General features: G+C 48.2%; 2 protein-coding genes across 2 annotated transcripts; one reads left to right on the forward strand and one right to left on the reverse strand.

Annotated features, from left to right (window-relative positions):
- Positions 1–7,976: 7,976 nt before the first annotated feature.
- On the reverse strand, positions 7,977–9,392 carry LOC108501729 (zinc finger protein 34-like; the record flags this gene model as incomplete). The annotated part of the gene is made up of 1 exon (XM_017823919.1): positions 7,977–9,392. A coding segment is annotated over one exon (828 nt), but the record flags the coding sequence as incomplete, so codon positions are not given.
- A 592-nt stretch (positions 9,393–9,984) lies between these two features.
- LOC108501733 (zinc finger protein 664-like) lies at positions 9,985–20,127 on the forward strand. The gene is made up of 5 exons (XM_017823927.1): positions 9,985–10,078; positions 14,118–14,190; positions 15,971–16,600; positions 18,185–18,277; positions 18,359–20,127. The coding sequence occupies exons 2-5, from the start codon at positions 14,118–14,120 to the stop codon at positions 18,709–18,711; spliced, it is 1,149 nt and encodes a 382-aa protein (XP_017679416.1). The 5' UTR covers positions 9,985–10,078; the 3' UTR covers positions 18,712–20,127.
- The last annotated feature ends 484 nt before the right edge of the window (positions 20,128–20,611 follow it).

Below are 20,611 nucleotides of genomic sequence, written 5' to 3' on the forward strand. Positions count from 1 at the left end.
CCTAACAGATTCTGTGATCTATGGCTGGGTGGCTTTGTTTTCATTCTTGGTTTGGTTTTTCATTGCGCCCTTCCAGTCCCTGAAGGGAGCCTGCAAGAAGGATGGAGAGAGTGTATTTGAAAGGGGCTGGAGTGACAGGACAAGGGAGAATGGCTTCAAACTGACAGAGAGCAGGTTTAGATTGGGTATCAGGATGAAATTCTTCCCTGTGAGGGAGGTGAGGCCCTGGCACAGGTTGCCCAGAGAAGCTGTGGCTGCCCCATCCCTGGAAGTGTTCAAGGTCAGGTTGGATGGGCCTCAGAGCAACCTGGGCTAGTGGAAGGTGTCCCTGCCCATGGCAGGGGGTTGGAACTGGATGATCTTTAATGTCCCTTCCAACCCAAACCATTTTATGATTCCCCGTGAGAGCTTAGGTCCACAACACTCATGAAAAGTAAGAGAATGACTGTACATAGTCTTTAGAAGCCACAAAATACCTGTATGAGTCAAAAAACCCTGCCCAAGGAAGGGAAAACTCTTCACTCACAAGTAATTTCTAAATGACTTTACACAAATGTGGGAAGTCACGCATTTGTCCTTGGCAATCTCCAAGAAAAGTCCCGTGTCTCTGCAGTTTCTCTTAGGCTGAGAAAATAGGTGCTGCAGCTGATGGGAGAGTCTCTGCTAGAAGATGACAGGCTGTTGGAAAAGACAGTGAGCAGAACACTGCACTGCATGGCAAGGAACAAGGCTGGCAGCCACATATTTCTGGCATGAGCCAATTTTCTCTTTTCTTGGAAGAGCAGATACAGCCTTCGGCCAGTGAGGTATGTTTTAGGTGTGACTCCCAGTCACCATTCTGTTTAAATGGACTTAAAATTAAGATTTTTCAAATTTTCAGATTTTCTTTTAAATTGATAGATAAATCAAGGGTTAAAACAAAACAGGACTTTTATTAAAGACTCGGTGCATTGTCTGGGAGAACCTGCAGGACTCACCCTGCCTGCCCTCTCCTGCTGGTAAACAAACCAATGGATCCTCCTCTGTGGCTTTAACAGCACCGAAATGTTTCCAGCCCTCCACAGAGGGGAATGAATACGCTCAATTTCTTTCCTCGGGCCTGAAAGTACTTCTGGGCTGGTTTACCTTTGTCAGTCAGCTTGGCTTCTTGGGGACCATTTTGCCCTCTTTCTTTTCATTATGTGTGGCAGGGGCTGCGGCTCCATGTTAAAAATTCTGCAGTTTAAGAGATTCTCTTTTCTCGTTTCATCCCTTTTCTCACACACCCCTCCCACGTGCCACAGCTGAATGCCCTCCCCATTACAGGCACTCAATGGCACGTTTAACTGCCCTGTTCTCAGTAGTTCTCTGTTGAAAAGGGGACAAAGGATGGATGTTAATGTGCTTTTGCCTGGCAGTCAGGAGTGGTTGGGGTTTGGTAAGCACTGGCCTGCTATCAGAGCGATTACACCATAGAGTTCACCTTCAAAAACACCACCATTTGAAACAGAGATGCCTCATGTTTTCCCTCTTAAACCTATTTTATGCCTCCTAAATCCATAATAAATGACCTAAAGAACAGGCAGTTGCCTTGGATGCCTTTCATACTGGAGCCTGCAGTCAGTCCAGCCCTCAAACAGTTGCCAGTTTTCTGGCTTGTCTTTGCTTTGGTTTCCAGTGACTGATCTCTTATCAAGACATTTCCCTGTTGGTTCTGCCCAGCCAGACCTCACAGCAGCGAGTCCCTGGGGAAAGAGTAGCATTCTTGCACTCTCAGCTACTCCTGTGCTTGGTGCCAGACCACTCTCTCAAGGCTGCATTTCTAAAGGGATAACATGCCAATATTCCTCATAATCTTCTCATGATCTTCCCTTCCACTCCACCATGGTGAGACCCCCCTGCAATGCTGCCTCCAGCTGTGGGGGCCCAGCACAGCAAGGACATGGAGCTGTTGGAGTGAGTCCAGAGAAGGGACACCAAGGTGATCAGGGGGATGGAGCAGCTCTGCTGTGAGGAAAGGTTGAGAGAGTTGGGATTGTTCAGCCTGGAGAAGAGAAGCTTTGGGGTGACCTAATTGTGGCCTTCCAGGACCTGAAGGGAGCCCACAAGAAAGATGGAAAGAGACTATTTCCAAGGGCCTGGAGTGACAGGACAAGGGGGAATGGCTTCAAACTGACAGAGAACAGGTTTAGATTGGATATTGGGAAGAAATTCTTCCCTGTGAGGGAGGTGAGGCCCTGGCACAGGTTGCCCAGAGCAGCTGTTGACGTCCCATCCCTGGAAGTGTCCAAGGCCAGGTTGGATGGAGCTCTGAGCAACCTGGGCTAGTGGAAGGTGTCCCTGCCCATGGCAGGGGGTTGGAACTGGATGATCTTTAATGTCCCTTCCAACCCAGACCATTCTATGATTCTATAAATCTTTTCTGTACTTCTGCCTTTGGATGGAGCAAATTCTTCATCTAATAATTGTCCCCATCATTCCTTGACTACAGCAGCACTTGCTTGGGCACCCTATGGAATGAGTGTGTCATACACTTCAGTAAGTGATTTTAATTGACCAAACAGATTGGCAGCTTCTGAATAAATCTGTAGATTGTGAATTATACTTTCCATCTTTAAATTATGCATTAGAATTACTACCTGTCTTTTGTTAGTGATCAGTATTTAGCATGTGTCTCAGGCACAATATTTCACCATTATATAATGTGTCAGCAGAGGGTGACTAACTGGAATTTAAGTTCTTTTTTTTTTTTTTTATGTGTATCATTAAGTAGCACAGAAGTAGCATCTTCCAGTCATTTCAGTTTATGCTTTGGATTGAGGTGTACCTGCATTCTGAAATCTCTGCTGCCTGCTCTTTATCTGGGGCAGGAGGCTGCAAGGGGCACACATCCAGACACAGAACCTTCCTGCTCATAATAAAGCCCCCACTTCTGGGTGCTGGAGGAGGCACCAGCTGGTTTTAACCTGCTACTCTGAACACAAAGAGAAGATACTTTTCCCACAGAGGGCAAAGACAAATTCAGGGTAGGAGTCTCTGAGGGCACAGGAGGAAATTACTCCTGACTCCCCATCCCCTCCCTTGTGCTGCCTGTGGAACACACCACTGGGGACGAACAAGAGAAAGTAGGAGGGAGCATCCCAGCAGCAAAAGGCTCAAAAGGGAAGAAGACAATGAAAAGCAAAGTCTATCCGTGTTAAATCAAACCATTTGTGCCAAGAAAACTTTCCTGCCAGAGCAGCAGCCCATGAGACAAAGCCAAGCTGCTACAACTTGGTTTTGACTTTTCTTGGTTTACCCAACCTGCAAGTGTATACTAGAGGGATGGAAGGAGCAGGAAGAGAGGCTGAAGCAGTCAGGGCTACCCTGAATCCCAGGGTACAAACATGACCACACCACTGTTTAGCAGAGCAGAGAAGGTGCCCCTTGGTTCTTCTGCCACAATTCTTAGCATTTCAAAGCAAGCCGTGTGTTGCTTTAAAAGGCCAGCACATCATCTCCAGAGCATTTTCTAAGCACATTTTGCACACTTCTGGCTGCTCCTGGCTGTTGTCCTGGCAAACTTTGATCTCTGCAGGACTTGACCTTTAAGTGTACAGGCTGGCAAAGCTGCAACAGGTAGGCAAGCTGAGAGAAACCCTTGCTGCTTTACCTGCCAGCAGACTTGTTCAGGCTCCCTGCGTCCGGCTTCCCCTGATTCCTGCAGAAAGGTGCAGCTAAACCAGACACAACAGCATTTCCTTTCTTGTGAAGTTTCCTAGGCCTTGTTTCTTGCAGAAGTAGTAGGAGAGGTGGCTGCAGAGAAGTTTAAACAACAGCTGCCAGGCATTTAAAGCAATCCCTCATGATTGTGCTTTCCCATTTGGTACCAGTGATGATTAAACTCATCTAAGCCTCTCCTCCACTTCCCTCCATTTCCTCCTGTCACACTGACACAGCTGTTGGTGTGTCTGCAGTGGACTGGATCAGGAACTGACCCAGCTAAAAACAGCCAAGGGTAGACTGGAGAACTGTTACTCTTCAGCCACTGAAACTTCCCAATCTGCCTCAGGCTGGAGTTGCACCCACAGCAGGCAGAGCACAGGGGGTATGTGAGCACTGGGACACTCATGCTGCTTCTGAAAGAAAAGCAGGTGGAACCAAAGCTTCAGTGGGATGAGCACAGCAGTACACTCCTCAAAGGAACTTAAGAGATGGGCACTGATTCCACCTGTGTGACATACGCTTGGAAAAGATTCAAAAGCTGGATCTCCTCTGGAAATATGTGCAAAAAAAGGTAATTTCTGCTTAATGCCCTTGTTCTACTTTCTCTTAACTTGCTGCTGCTCCCCTCAGTCTGCTGTTTGATGACGTGGTGGCAACACAACCCGCCCCAGACTGCAGTTTTCCCACTCTTGTGCCAACCCTGCTGTTTGTGGAGCTGTGCCGAGCATTGGATCAGGGAACAAATCCAACTTAAAAATAACCCAGTGGGTGGCTGGGGATGGTGGGAGCTTTACCCATCCCATGTAATCTGCTGTCACAAGTCAGTAAGGGCTGTTTGCAACTGCTGGATGTCATGAAAGCCCAGCCTCAGAGGTACCTGTTCAAGACAGGGAATGGGAACTTTTTAGCCTTGGGACCCTTGGGAATGAGGAGGAAGGAATCCTTTGCCCATGTTCATGAGGGACAAGAGAGCAAACCTCACTGTGCACAGATGCCAGCACAAAACATCTTCACACGAGCTTTACTTAGCAGATCTTCTTCACCTGATGCTTTTGGAACAAAAGTTAACAGCAGTGTGCTCTGTTCAGCTGGATTCTCTGGATTCTCTGGATTAGGGAGAAAGCTACCATGATTTTCAAGTGCTGGCAGAGTACTGCAGATATGGGGGCTGTGCTAGCACCAAGAAAGGGAATAGAAGATCCTTCTTCACAGACATGAATCCAATAGCTCTGTGGTACAGAGTGAAGTAACAATTTGTGGATGTATTCCAGAAGAATTCCTTTTCTTCTCTGCTCTACAGAAGCACTGCCAGGGCTGTGATGCACCAGCACTGACCTACATGATCACAGCAGCAGTGACATCATTTTCACCCACTCACAGGCATGGAGGGAAGCATCTGTATTATTCATTCTCTCTTGCATTCCAAGCCATGTCTGGGTTTCTTCTGGCATCTCTCTTCAGTTCATGGTTCATGCCTCCTGGGCTGACTATTTTTAAATACCAGTCATTTCCTTTTTCTCCCCCTCCTACTTCTGACTTGGCACTTCACTGCTTCCCTCCCTAGGAATGCCCCTGCTGGGAGATGGTTGGCTTGAGCACTGATGGCAAAGAAGGTGAAGCATCAAGAGACTCAGAGCCTGAGGAATTTCAGGATCTTCTCGGGTTAAACTCACTGAGAAAGGAATTCACTTTTTCTCCACATGCATCAGTGGCTTGGTACACAGTGAGGTGGAAGGTGCAGGTGAAACCCACAGTCACATTAACATGAGCAGCTACATCCCATGTTTGCCAAATGAAAGCAAGGGCCTGAAGCTCAGGCAGGATGTGGCTGCCCTAAGGCAAACCCTGAATGCTTTCACACCAACCCTTGTGCTCCGAACAGGCCTGACCATGCCAGGTAATTCCTTAGATTTAAGGGTCCAGAACAAACACCATCGTGTTTTTCCATCTTCTTTCACTTCTCTAAGAATATGAGGACTTGTGTTCAGTGATTTTAATTCTCTATCTAGACACAGAGGGAATTGTTCTGTTCTACCCCCTGCCCCCTGCATTCCCATTTCTGCTTCCCTTCTTGTAATAATTGTTAAAATTGTTTTCAATAAAGCATCTTGTGGTTCCTTTTTGACCCTAGGTTCACATAAAGGTTTGATCATCTGTCCAATGAACTGGGAAGATGCCTGCAATCTCTCTAATGCACACTACATGTAAACTCTGTTTTTCCTGTTTCGCTTGGTATTTCTGCCTGCCTGAAGGTGGAGAGAAATCAAAGGTCAACTGTTAAAGAAATCAGGCAAGAAAAGAAAACAAAGAGGCATCTTCTTAAGCACAACAGCCACGTGCAGAGCTGTGGGAAGAAACTTCTCAGTCCCTGTACTAGGAAAGATCTGCTAAGGCTGGGAAAAGGAAAGTCCAAGGACATAACATAGGCCTGTCCAAAGCTCTGCCATCTGTAAAGGCAGAGTTCTGCATCCTTTGAGGTGATTTGGGGTAAGCAAGGTGAGGCTGCTCTTTTGTGAGGGGAAACTCTGACAGAACAGGGAGCGACACAGAGAAGCCTCCTCTGTGGTTCTGTGCTTAAAGATGGGAGGGCACAAACACCTGAACTAGGGCCAGGCAGAGCTCAGCAGGCTGTGGGGAAGGTCAGCTTGAGGGAAAGACACAGCAGGCAATGCCCAAAGCAGCACATGACCAGCAGCAGAGCAATTGCAAGAGCTCTGGAAAGCAAAACAAAGTAAGTCCAACTAAGTCCACCACAGGGTTTGCTGTGGTGGCAGAGTTATTTTGAACAGCCTGTCCCTATGGCTGTTTGGACAAGTCCCTTGGAAACAAGGAAACACATGAGTTTGCACATCTTTGCATCCATGAGGATGTTTGGACCTGGTATGTCCTGCTTTAATCAACAGATACTTTCATCAGGGTTGGCATGGAAAGGGTAAAGGCCCTGCAGAGCCTGGGACACAAAAGTGTAAGCAGCAAAGCAAAGTACTCCAGCAATGCCTCTTTTAGCCTCCCTTTGCTCTGTTTCCTGAAATTTCCTGTATTTCCTTTTTTTTTTTTTCAGAGATGGAGGCTCCTCCTGTTGTGTCTCTGGCTAGTTAGACCAGTGTTGTTGGGGTAAAGGGAAAGCACAGCCAGAAAAATGAGTCTTCAGTGCATGCAGGGACACTTTTGTTTGTTTGATGTATCTCAAAAAATGTGTTAGAGCTAACACGTAAAATACTTATTAAAATTTATTAAACACAGAAAAAACACACCTCTTTTCCAAGATCAAAAGAAATCTGTTTTCCCAGCCACAAATAATGAAGCAAAGAAGAATTCGAGAGTAAAAGCAGCCGTATTTCAGTGATCACTGTTCCATGTATATTTTTCAGCAGGGAAAACTGGAAAACTGGATCCCATATAACTCAGGTGGAAGAACTGGGAAAATAATCTCCTCAGAACAGCTGCAGCTCTGCTAGAACCAGGTTCAGGTACCACTAGGATGGTTTGTCACTGCAGAGTAAAAAAGACAAACCACTTTCTCTCATAAAGGAATGGTGAGCAAGGAGTGCCCTCCTCTGGCTTTTCAGATTCTTGCAGAAATGTTAGAAAATAAAGACTAATTCTAAGAATATCCCTCAAACTCCGGATTCTTGGGACAAGAAGTTGATGCCCAGGAGGTCACTCTAGGGAGACAGAGAGAAAGGAAAGGAGGGGAAGGAAGGGAAGGGAAAGACAAAAGGGAGGGAAGGAAAGGAGGGAGGGAAACAGATGAGATAACAAAGAACACCAAGGTGACAGATTTTATTTCAGAGACGTCATTCATCCATTTGTCTACCTTAGGTATTTCCGAAGTGCTACAGTCCCACTGCAGTTTTTAAACACACCAGGAATTTACAGTATTCTACACAGCTCCCACAGCTGGTGGGAGCATCTGGGCACCAGCTGGTGACCACAAGTGTGGGATGAGGTGTGCTAGGGATGGTCTGCTGGAATTACAGCAGCTAATTTGCATTTTCCAGTAGCTTCCCACTATGACCTTGGGGGAGCAGAGGGCTGACAGAGAAGCCAGCAAGCTGGCTGCTGTGAGAGGGAGCCTTCTGGTTCTTGCCTTTTTGCACATTCCCAGTACCTTCTGAATTTGGCTCATCAGTGCCCGCAAAGTGATTAAATCCCTGGAAGAAGAGGAACATACCCTGTAGCTTCTGCAGCAGCAAAAGAAGAGTTGGTACCCAGATTCTCCTCTCAAGCTACATGAGCACAAGCAGTAAAGGGCAGCCAGGCCAGGGGAAATGAATTATTTCAGCCAAGTGACACTGAACAGGGAAAACCAACAATGGATGTGGAAAGGAACTCTAGTAATGTGCTTACACTGGTGAGCAGTCCAATCCTAGCTGCTAGTGAACAGCTGGGAACCCTAAGGCCACTGTGATTTGGCATAGTTTAGAATAAGTTAATAAAGACCTCAGAAATAAATGCACGTCAACCCTTTTAATTTATAGAGCACTGCTAAGTACACACAGCACTTCACAAAGCATGTAGGAAGGAAAATAAACGCTCTGAGAGCTGTTGTGAAGGGGCAGACACCCAGAGGTGTGACAAAACATCTGCACCTTGGCCATGTGGCAGGTGGCATCTGATTCCAGTACCAGGGAAAGAGGAGGATGCGGCCTTGGGACACAGAACTACCCACTGCAACCTCTGCACTCTTTCTGTCCATGCCTAGGGTGCGCTGGGAGGAGGTGACTGAAAAGGGCAACGTGGGCCAAAGGCATTACTTTGTCCATCTGTACCTGGTGTAGTGACACCCTTGTCCACCCCCTTCTACCTCAGGCACATTTTGGACAGGCCTGGACCAGGATGACCTTGGATGACACCCAGAGCACACCTAGGGATGCTGCCTACCACGTGTGCCCCTGCTGGTGGGAGAGTAGGTAGTAGTGGCGAGTGAAGCTCTTGTCACAGTGGGAGCACTGGAACGGTTTCTCCCCACTGTGGGTCCAACGATGACGGATGAGGGTGGAGTTGTCACCGAAGCCGGTCCCACACTCGGCACACTTGTAGGGCTTCTCCCCAGTGTGGGTGCGATGGTGCTGGACAAGGTGCAAGCCCTGGCTGAAACCCTTCCCGTAGTCCGGGCACAGGTAGGGCTTCTCCCCGGTGTGGACACGCCGGTGGATGAGCAGCTTGGAGCTCTCCCTGAAGCACTTGCTGCAGTCGTCACACCTGTAGGGCTTCTCTCCGGTGTGGAGCCGCTGGCGGGCGGTGAGGTTGGAGCTGTCGCCGAAGCCCTTCCCGCACTGGGGGCACCTCTGGGGCTTCTCTCCGGAGTGGGAGCTGGCGTGGCGGAGCAGCCCCGAGCTCTGGTAGAAGTTCCTGCCGCACTTGGCACAGACGTGAGGCCTCTCGCCGGTGTGGCTGCGCTGGTGCTGGACCAGCTGCGCGCTCTGCCTGAAGCTCCTCCCGCAGTGCCGGCACGGGTACGGCCGGTGCTGGATGAGGTGGGAGCGGCGGCCGAAGCTCCTGCCGCAGTCGGGACACACATGCGGCCTCTCCCCGCTGTGGATGCGCTGGTGGCGGGTCAGGTCGGAGCTGCGGCCGAAGCACTCGAAGCAGATGTAGGGCTTCTTCCCCAGAGCACCCGATGCTGCACCACAGCATCCCTGCGCCTCTGGAAACCGCGGCGAGAAGCCTTCTCCATCCCGGTGTCTGGGAGAAGGGACACGTCCCCGTCACAGCCCGGAGGAGAAGCTGCCCTCTTGAAAAAGTCCCCACAGGGCTGGGCTGCCTCCAGCCCATCCCGCTGGAGATCCCCCTCACTGCCACTCATGCTCCCATCACCTGCCGGGACACAAGGATGCTCCAGACACACCGACGTGTTCAGTCAAGGTCCGCTCCCGCTCCTCTCCACGGCCCCGCCAAGTGCTGCGTCCTCCCACCCGGCCCATCCCAGCTCCAGGGCACCGGAGGCGGCGTCAGGACCGGCTCCATCCTCCCCCAGTGTCACCCACACGCTCCCGAGGGGCCGGGTCGAGCCGGGCGGGGCAGGAGGAGACGGGGCGGGAATGCTGCGGATCGGCGGCGCACGCCCGGCCGGCCCTCCCGACCCGCCCCCTCCATCGGGAATCCCGCCCCCTCCATCGGGAAACCCTCTACGCAGCCCGGCCCCGGCCCGGCGGGACCGCACAGCCCGGGAAAGCTGGGCCGGGCCCGGTTGGGACCCAGCTGGGCCGGGCTGGGCTAAGCCCGACCGGGGGGCTCCGGGAGCAGGCAGTGGGAGGTGGCCCCGCGCGGTCCCGCCCCGCCGGTGCTTCCAGCGGCTCCCGGTGTAACCCTTCCGACCCCGGCCCCCCGGCCCGGCCCCGCCCGGGGCGCTGTCACAGAGATACGGTCATGGAATCACGGAATCAGTCAGGTTGGAAAAGACCTCTGAGATCAGCGAGTGCAGCCTGTAACCGGTCACCACCTTGTCAGCCAGTGACTCCACCACCTCCCAGAGCAGCCCCTTCCAATGCCTGACCCCCCTTTCTGTGAAGAAATTCTTCCTGATGTCCAACCTGAACCTCCCCTCGTGCAGCTTGAAGCCGTTTCCTCTCGTCCTGTCTGTGGCTGCCTGGGAGAAGTGCCCGACCCCCACCTGGCTACAACCTCCTTTTAGGTAGTTTTAGAGGGTGATAAGGTCCCTCCCCAGCCTCCTCTCCAGGCTAAACACCCCCAGCTCTCTGACCAGCTCCTCCTCAGACCTGTGCTCCAGACCCTTCCCCAGCTCTGTTCCCTTCTCTGGACACTTCCAGCCCCTCAATTTCCTTCCAGCAGTGAGGGGCCCAGAATTGGATATGGGATTTGAGGTGTGGCCTCACCAGTGCCCAGTACAGGGGGACCAATCCCTGCCCTGGTCCTGCTGCCACAGTATTGCTGATCCAAGCCAGGTGCCATTGGCTTCTTGCCCCCCTGGGCACACCTGGGCTCATGTCCAGCTGCTGTCACCAGCACCCCCAGGGCCTTTCCCACTGGGCACTTTCCAGACCCTCTGCCCCAGCCTGGAGCTGCAGGGGGTTGTTATGGCTGAAGTGCAGGACCCAACACTTGGCCTTGTTGAACTTCATACCACTGGCCTCAGCCCATCAATCCAGCCTGTCCAGATCCCTCTGTCCCTACTGCCCCAGGGTGTGGGCCCTGCCCTGTGCCATGCCCCATTCAGGACTGGGAAGGAACAAGGAGAGGCTGGAGCAGGTGGCTGACCAGGTGCCATTCCAACACTGGTCACATAGTAGTGGAAGGTGTCACTGTCTCTGGCAGGACTAGATGATCTTTGAAGGTCCCCTCCAACCCAAACCATTCTGCAATCCCCAAACTTCAACACCTGACATGTTCCCAAACTGCTCTATAAATGAGGAATGGTGGCTGTTTTGATGAAACTCAGAGCACATGGCAAAAAAAAAAAAAAATTAAAAATTTGGACTTACCAAAAGGTAAGAAAGAAACATAAACTTTCATGAGACTTTCATACAGCTGAGTCACATCATTTGAGAGTACTGAGTCAACCAAGAGAATGGGACACACCTATTTTTAGCTTGGGATACAAAGGTTTGCTGAACCTGAACTGGCACTTGGCCTGAATATCCATTAAAAATTTACTATAATTTTTAAATAATCAAAGTTGAATGCTTATGTTTTTCACAGTTATTCAAAACCGAAGAAACAAAAGTCTTTTTTGTGCTTTGGGGTCCCTGAACAAACTTAAAACTTTACTGTCTGACCTGATATGGTGGGAAAACAGTTCTGTTGTCCCCACCATCCATGCAGAATTGTCTTCTGATTTATTCCCAGCCCTTTTTAAATGGCTCTGTCAGAATTTTTACCCAAATGCTGCTTCGTTGAGGTTAGGTGTTGACCTTGGAGAATTAGCCACTGCAGGAGAGAAATTAAGTTCTGAAAATTAGGAAGATGTGTCCCACAAGATGGAAAAACAAGAGGAAGGACCAGTGAACTCCATACCCACAGCATTCTCGGTATAGTCAGCTGGAAGAGGAGAAAGCCTTTGCTGAAGTCCTTCACAGGGGCTGTGAGAAAGCTCAGCTTAAACTCTTCAAAAATCAATCTTAAGGAGCAACTGGTAAATGGGGAAAATGTGGTAGCAATTGTGTTCAGCTTGTTCTCTGCCATCTGGAGACCTGGGAAATAATCACAGGTAGGGAAGATGGAACCTAGGATAAAATTGTCAGTAAGGCAGCTGTAAGGAGTACAGAGATAGAAATATTAGGTTAATATTTACATGCGAATGCAAAAGAAGATGCTGATCCTAGGACAGGACAACCTTGACCTCACAGAGGGTGGAGGCACAAAGGGAATGCATATGAAAAACAGAAAAGGACCTGTAGCTCTTTGGGAATGTGTTATTTCTGTTGCTCAGAATACATACTTCCACGGACTGGCACAGCTGAAGGAAATGGAAATGAATCCAGTCACTCCCTGGGTAAGGAAAAGCTGGGAAGATGGCCAGGGACACATCGCTAAATCTTTGAAATATAATACTCACAGAGGTGAGCGTCATCAGGATAACAGCAATAAAAGGCTAGGGGATGGCTTGTTGTGAATAATTTACAGTAGTTTAATTAACACCAAAATAATTCATAAGAATTTTAATCATAGTCTAAATCACCAAGTGAGCAAATTTGAATTAAGTAAGCAATGTTAATCATATTTTGTAGGCATACCTTTAAAGGGCTTTCCTCTCTGAAGGAGAGATTGATTCTCATTGTGTGCTGAAGATTCAGAAAGCTTAAAATAAGAATAATCTTTCCATGAAATAACCCTTTTTTTTTTTTGTTAGCAAGGATACACTACATATACACACAAGGAGTTCTGTAAATTAACATGAGTTTAATTATTTATTTAACCCACATAAATTTGCAGTGTCATGACTTTGTAAACTGTTGAATCGCACCCATAGCTCCTGCAGCCGCCCAGGGAACCCAGTGGCTTGGGAGAGGCACTGCTGGGTGGTAGTTCCTGAAACTCCATGTGGAAGAATGACCACCATGTCCAAGGGCCTCTCATTCCTTTCTGAGCTCTCGAGCTTCAGGTCCTGTCACTGCAGCAGTGGCTGCTGCATGTTCTCTCTCTGTTGCCACAAGGCAGGTCTTCCTCTTTGCTGTCCTTCCTTTCTTACACATGGAGACATGGAGCTCCTGGAGCGGGTCCAGCAGAGGCTGCAGAGATGATTCAGGGACTGGAGCATCTCCCTGAGGAGGAAAGGCTGAGGGAGCTGGGGCTGTTCAGCCTGGAGAAGGGACCTCATCCATGTGTGTCAGTGTGTGCAGGGAGGGGGCAGAGGATGGACCAGGCTCTGCTCGGGGGTGCCCAGCAATGGGACAAGAGGCCACGGGCAGGAACTGATGCCCAGGAAGTTCCACCTGAGGAAGAACTTTGCTGTGCAGTGATTGAGCACTGAACAGATTGCCCAGAGAGGGTGTGGAGTCTCCCTCCCTGGAGATATTCCAGAACCATCTGGACACAATCCTGTGCCATGTGCTCCAGGATGACCCTGCTGGAGCAGGGAGGTGGGACCAGATGACCCACTGTGGTCTCTTCCAGCCTGACCCGCCCTGTGATTCCACTTGCCAAGCTGCACCCAGCAGGCACGAAAGCCCGTGGAGACAATCCAGCACTTCTGCAGAACACTGTCCGTCCCCAACAGGGACACGGAGCTCCGTATTTGCTCCGTGCGGGTGAACCCAGGGAGGACCGTGGACAGAGCCGCGGGGATGGAACCACGAAGTCACGGGAGGGCACCACGCAGGGCAGCCAAGGAAAAGCTCCCGCCGTATTCCCAGGCGGTGTCGGTGCCGACGGGCGATCCCGAGGAGCGCCCGGTGCTCCCGTTCCCCGCGGGCCGGGGGGGACCCACAGGCGGACCCGGGGGACCCGTTCCCCGCGGGCGGGAGCGCTGGGATTGCCGGGAAGAGCCGCCGGCACTGGGCACAACCAGCAGCAGGCCCTGCGAGGGCCAAGGCCCTGGAACAGCCCCGGTGGGAGGGCAGGGATGAGCCGGCACCGCCGGGAGCGGGTCCCGGAGCCCCCTGGGATGGGGAGGGGGCGGAGCGGCCCCGGCGGGAAGGAGCCGCTCCCGGCGGATAAAGGGTGCGGGGCGGTGTGGAGACTGAGAGGTGGGTGGGAGTTCGTGTTGGTTGGTGTTTCCCAGGGACATTGAAGGTGGGAAAAGGTGCTTTTTATCGCACTGGTCTCTGGATTAAGTTTGCAGCTCACCAAACTCCAGGTCTTTCCCGAGAGCTCCCTTCCCTCTCTGCCCAGAGGTGTTCATTTCCCATGTTCTGGTTTGCCCCTTTGAGGCTGGGCACTGCCAAAATGTGTTGAAACGCTGTCTGCCCCCTCCCTCTTCTCTCATCAGCCTGGAAAAGGTTTCACACTCCGCGTCTCCTCTCCTCTTCCAGATGGAGCCAACAATGGAGTCCATCTTTTCTATTTTCCAGAGCCCTGAAAGCAATGATTCTGCAGGATATCCAGGTGAGATGTAAACTTTTGCTCGTTGAATCCTAGAGGAAGGCGTGGGGCTCCACCACGTGGTGCCAGAGACATTGCATTCCTTCTTCCCAGCTGGCTGCTCTGCCCTGGAATGCTGGGATGGGATGCTGTGCCAGGCTGTGGCAAAGCTGCCAGTGGTATTCCTTGTTTCTTCCTCCTGGGGGTTTCTAGCGCCCCTTTTAAAACAAGGCAAGACAGTTCATTTGGAGTGAAGGGAAGCATCACACATCTCTTTTCCAGGCTTTTCCATGAGTGAGGAGAGTCTGAGGGAGTTGCATGGCCTCATCCAGAGTGCATGGCTCCCCAGCACTGGTTTTGGATGGGAATGGAGGGTTGTTTGGTTCCCATTTCACTGTTGGAGACCTAGGGTCTCTGCAGGTCTCTTAGGGAATAACCAGCCTCGTGGTTGTAGTGTAAGGAATGACTGGTCCTGACAGGGAGAGTCTTCTTCGTTCCTCTGGGAGAAAGCTGCCTCTTGGGTGTAATTCCTTAATGTAAGGGATAGGACTCCCTCTCTCAGTAGGTTGGTTTGTTTGTTTTATGGCTAGTATTTACATCTTAGGAGTTGTGGCCATGTAAATAGGGAGCATTTTGCCCCTTCAAGGCCGCATTAGTTAAGAATTTTATTCCTTGGTGTCGTAGAGGTAGGACTGAAACTGCACTGCAGAGTTTTATCTTCAATGTAGAAACCCTGGTTTGTTTTTGTTGGTTTTTTTTTTTTAGTGGAGTAACAAACCTTCTGTGTTAAATGTTTGAGTAATATTTTAAATGCCAGATCAGAGTGGGAATTGCTACGTTTTCTATTTGAATTAATTGTAAACATCTGAAGATGTTAGCAAAAATCAAGCTTGGCTAAGTTGCATCAGGTGATCCTTATAATTCAGTTAATGGTGAACTGATGTAAATGTAAGATCTAGTCAGTAGAGTAAGATAACTAGAAGTCACTGTAGAGTGTGTGATCATTCCCACTCATTTGTGAAATAAATGGGTTGGATTCTTTAGGAAAGAAAGGCTCTGTTTGAATGTTTCTGGTGAGCTTCTTTGGAATGTAGTTTATTTAGCTTGTCATTGCAAGGAAAGTAGGTGTGCTCTAGTAGAGATGAAAACAGATAGTAAGTTAATTGGGAATTAGTTAATTTTTTTATCAATAAAGAGTCCTCTGACTTCTGATGCATGAATGTACAGTAACTTCATAGTAATTACAACTGTTCTTGTGCTAATTAGGGCAAAACCCTGATGTGCCAACCTGTAAAGAGCTGATTTAATTTTTTTCAGTAAGTAGGAACTAACACAAGTGAGAAACAACCTAAAGCTCCCTGTTGGTTTTGCCTACTGAAGTTCAGTGGACTCTTTGGTGCTGAATGATCCCCACCTAAATGCCCACCTTTAAAACAGTGTCCATACTAATTTAGCAGGCTGGAAAGCTTTTGAGCAAAGTCTGCGGAACAAATAGCTAAAAGTAGATATTTGTGATAGGTGAGATGTTTCAGCATATTCCTTTTGGAGTTCCCTGAGGGGCAGAACAACAAGGACATGGGGAGGGGAAAGGAGGGAAAGGGTAGGTTTCTTACCTCTGTCTTCTTCCCTTTGCCGTCTTCCCACCTCTCTTTTTCTTCTTGTGTTCAAACTTTCCCTTTCTCTTTGGGAAAGGGTAGTCCTAGGCCAAGATGAAGCCAGGCCTAAGAAATTCAGTTATTTCACAAGGAGCAGCTTATCTGCCCTAGGGAAAGAGGAGTGTTGAATTGTTCTCTTCCTCCATCAGAGGGCTTTGTTTTGAGGGACACTGAGGAAGAGGAAGGCATCCCTGAAGACCTTCAGCAAAAGGAACTGCCACAGGTACCTGCAGCCCACAGCCCAGAGAGGGGGGCAGCCTGTAATGAGCCCCCTCCCCAAAAAAGTGACTCCATGAAACTCGTCCTCAGCACTGATAACCAGAAACTGTCCTCAGAAGAGAATCCTTCCTTCAAGTGTCCAGAATGTGGGAAGGGCTTCAAGGGGCACAACAGACTCCTGAACCATCTGCAAATCCACAGTAGAGACAAAAGGTTTGTGTGTGCAGAATGTGGGAAGAGCTTTAGCAGGAAGGCCAACCTGGTGGTTCACCACAGAGTCCATACAGGAGAAAGGCCGTACAAGTGCAAGGAATGTGAGAAAGCCTTCAGCTGTGCCTCCAACCTTGTTACTCACCACAAGACCCATCTGAAAAAGAAAGCCTTCTCTTGCACCGTGTGCAGAAAAAGCTTCAGTGGCAACAAAGGTCTCCTGCAGCATCAGAGAGTCCATACGGGTGAGAAGCCCTACAGGCGTCCCAAGGGTGGGAACAACTTCTCTGTGAGCCCAAACTCCATCAAACATCAACATTTGAGAGAGGGTCCCAGTGCCCACACAGCAGGTAACTGAACTGAGGGCTGTCGTGTTGCCTTTTATTTCAAGTGGTAAGGAATCCCAGGGGATATATCAGATATTCTGGTCTCCACTTATGCCTTATGCACTTCTCCCTCCTTGCTGTGGATGGGAGGGTTGGGATTGGTTTTGTTGGCTCTGGTGGTGGTACTTTTTTCCCCCCTTCTGTCAATTGGAGAAGTGCCTTGAAAATGCCGAAGTTGAAATTTAGGTTTTGCCAGGGGGAGCTGCCTGGGCCCTTGGACTCTCAAAACCCTCAGGTCCCACTACTTCCCACTCCACAGTGTTGCCTGGTGTCTCATCCAAGATCTTCAGAAGTGCTTAGCCAACAAAATGCTAAGATTAGGGATGTGGAAGGGATTTGGACTGTGAAACAGGACCTTAATCTCTAGCAGCTAATTTTTGTTATCTGTGGATGTTAAATGAGTAGGTTTTTTTGTCTGCAGTGGGAAGTCTCTGCTGGCTGTCCCTCCAGAATGTTCCTGGCACAGATGAGAGCATTGTCTCAAGTAGGGGATTTTCTGGACTTTGCAGAATTTCATGTTCTTGTAATGACCAGAAACTCTGGGATAAAAACTAACATTGTGGTTTTTTTCCTGTTGTTGTACTTTTCTGTGGGCAGTCCCTTTATACTTTGTCAAAAATGTTTGAAGTTTTCATCTTGGATCTTGTCTAGAGACCCCTGGAATTGTTCTGGGTGTTAGGATCTTGACCACCAGGTTATGAAACTCAGGGAAATGAAGACATGAGGCCACATGAGAAGCAGGTGTTTTGTTTGTGAGGCTTTTCTCTTGTTTCCTTTTTGCATTTGTTTTTGGTTTTTTGTTTGTCTTTCTTTGGGGGTTTTTGTTTGTTTTCTTTTTGTTTGTTTTTTTTGGTTTATTTTTATTATTTGCTTTTGTTTGTCTTATGGAAAAAAATTTTGAGCAGAAGAGCTGAAATAATGATGACACTATACTGAATACTAATGAAGTTTATAGTGAAATGGCAAAAATCCTAAGGTAGAGTTTGAGGCCTCTCACTCCATAGATACAGAGAGTTAGCCTAGTAACTTTTAGTAATGAGCCATAAAGGTGAAACCTTACACTCTCAATGCTTTTTTTCCATGATGGCTTTTAACAGATTTTTAGATGTAAGACTTTATAGTATGTAAGAAAAAAAATCTCATTTTTGCCCTGGCAGTTGGACAGTAATTAGTATCAGATCAGTCTAACACTATATCTGCTTCTAAAGAAAGTGTGCAGACACAATCTTACTAAATCTCAACTGTCCTGTTCCTTGACAGATCCCTTGCTCCAGCTTTGCCTCCTCCTCTCCCTGCATCCCCCCCCCAAAAAAAAAAAAAAGGTATGGGGGAATCAAGAGCATCTTTATTGTGATAAAATCCAAGTCTGTAATGTTTCAGGGGACTGTGTCTGCATAATCTTTGGTCTGGTTTGGCTTAGTTTGGACCAACATGTGACTTGAATGAAGCTTTAAGTTTCAGATGTGGGTCAGAGGAGGGGTTGTTACTGAGCTGCCATGGTTAAAATGCTGACCTGGCAACTCTTGACTTCCACTGTCTCCCTTTTAGATGCAAACCAACCTGAATTTACATCTCTGCATCAGAAAGAAGAGCAAAGATGTAGTGCAGAGAGAGATCACTCCAAGCTTGTTTTTGAAGAATGTAAGTATAAAGAGGTTTCTAAATGGCCATGGCAGTGTATATTGACATAGCAAGCATTAACATTCTCTTCTCTTTGTACAGTGAAGAAAGTGAGGGAAAATATGGATATGCTTCTTCTAAATCAGCAAAGTCAGCTGCAGGTCCTGAAGGAAATTCAGAAACAACTGAATATTCTCATCCCCGGCAATGCCCTGGTGAATTCCAACGTTTACAGCTTGGGAGTTCTGCTGGGACAGCAGGCGGCTGCAGCAGCTGCTGTTTCTTGCCCCCTTCTCAATCCCAGCAGTCTCCTTTGTGAAAATGCCACTGCCTTATCCCCTTCATCTGCCCGTGGAATTCTGCCTACCACTCAGCTCCCAAGCTCTCAGGATCTTGCAGCTTCCAGAACTTGCTCAGTGTTGTGCTGTGAACGAGTCCAGTGCAAACACTCATGACTGTTCTGAGCCCTTTTGTCACTGGAACATGTGATCTCTGTGGTGTTGGAATTGTTATACCTGTGCAGGTGCTGATTGTGCACTCAGACTTGCTCCAGATGCTGCAGTTGATCAAATCCTGCCCATTCATCCATTGTAGCCTGCAGAGGTTTTGGCCAGTGATGCCTTTTGTCAGGGCAGCTCCCGAGATTGTTATCACTGGGGTGCAGTGAAGTGCAGCATCCTTTTACAGGGTGATGCATAAAACTTAAGCATATTTTTTGTGTCTTTAGCCTGTACTTGGGCAATTGTACCTCTCCTAATGAGCTGAAACTAATGATAAAGTCCTAAGGGGTTTTTGAAGCATCTCCTACTACGTCTGATTTATGTAGAGTTGAAAGCAACATGCTGATGTAAAGATGTTCAACAGTTTGCCAAAGCTTTCTTCCTTCAGGAGGTCTTGAAATTAGGTGACCTTGAAGTAGCAGACTCTTAGCCCAGCATCACTGCTAGAACTACAAATAAAACCTTTTTTTTTTTTTTTTTTTTTAAATACAGACAACTCCTCCCACCTCCCCAAAAAACCAAACCAAAGAAATTTCCCCAAAATACCACCTTTCAGGTCTACCTTTGTTACTAAGAGTTCATGAGGAAAAGCCAAATTGGTTTTTAGGGCACTTGTTCTTTGTGCAAGGGTGAACTCAGTTGAGTTTGGTTTTAGATACTCTGCTATATCCTGTTTGGATTATTACATGTTCTGGACTGTTATGTATTGGTGCATTGGGGGCAGGACTGGAGTAAATAATTACTGGTTGAGGAGGAACACTAAGAGGAACAGTCAGGAGCACCATCTTGTGAAATCTGCAGAGGAAATAATCTTATTTTCTTTTCCATTTCTGCAGGACTCAGACATTGGGCCTGTCAGGGTTGGAAAGTGCAGTTTTAAGACGTTAGTTCATTCTGCCTCGGTTTCTGTCAGTAACTCAGGGTTGTGGCAGTGTCAGAGCCTTTGAGCCTCTAAAATGTAATGACTTACCTTTTAACAGCTGCTGGGATAAAGAAACTTTGGGCCTTGCACCTGTGTGAAACAGTCTTTCTCTTGAACTGATGCTGTGTTGTAGGTTGTTGGTTTTGTGGTTTGTTGTTTGGATTTTTATGTTCCCTTGTTAAAAGGATGCACCGTTAGTAATTAATAAAATGTTTCAGCTTTTAAGAATGCAAACCACTTTTTTTCTTAATAAGTCATCTTCTTATTGACAGAAGTCTGTGGGACCAGGTATGACATTATCTATCTGTGTGATTGCAGCTCTGGGGTACTGTTGTACTGTTCATACTTTCTTGGATGTTTAATGTAATTTTGCTTAGGAGCTGAATCCCCTCTTCAAATCAATGGTTAAAGTTTGTATTTTAGTTGTTTTTAAGACATTCATTATTAAAGTGTTGCAATTCTGTTAGAAATGAACCCCTGGTCAGCTTTTGTCCTTTGTAAATGAGCACCAGTGCTTAGACTTTGACACCTGAACAGGAGGTCGGTTACTCTAAGTCTGCACCTGCTGTGATTCCTTCTGCTTTTCTTCTTCCATCTTCCCCTTTCCCTCCATCAAGGCATGTCCTTCCATTTCTGTCTTTGGAAATTCCAAAGAAGAAAACATAGCAGAAGTGGAAGACTTCACAACATAGACTGTGTGGGAGGACTCTTTTACTTGAGGGCTTAGGTAGGGTTTTTTTCCTGTTGGGAGGGAGTTTGAGTATGATATTTCAGTTCACAGCTTTTGTATTGGGGTTCCCTAATGTGGTGTTTGAGTCTCAAATGAACTGAAGGATCAAGTCCCAAAATACCTCTGGGGACTGGAGGAAGTGCTGCTACAGTGGAGCACAAGGAACCATCATATTTGCTATTTTTGGGTTACCTCTCCTGTGT

This window comes from Lepidothrix coronata, unplaced genomic scaffold, assembly GCF_001604755.1.
Source record: "Lepidothrix coronata isolate B3197 unplaced genomic scaffold, Lepidothrix_coronata-1.0 Scaffold107, whole genome shotgun sequence".
Lineage (NCBI taxonomy): Eukaryota > Metazoa > Chordata > Aves > Passeriformes > Pipridae > Lepidothrix > Lepidothrix coronata.

Excerpts from the sequence above, each read along its gene's own strand:
- LOC108501733 (XM_017823927.1), top strand. The coding sequence starts at position 14,118 with ATGGAGCCAACAATGGAGTCCATCTTTTCTATTTTCCAGAGCCCTGAA. Across the intron at positions 14,191-15,970 it reads TGATTCTGCAGGATATCCAG|AGGGCTTTGTTTTGAGGGAC; the intron begins GTGAGATGTAAA and ends TTCCTCCATCAG. Across the intron at positions 18,278-18,358 it reads CAAGCTTGTTTTTGAAGAAT|TGAAGAAAGTGAGGGAAAAT; the intron begins GTAAGTATAAAG and ends CTCTTTGTACAG.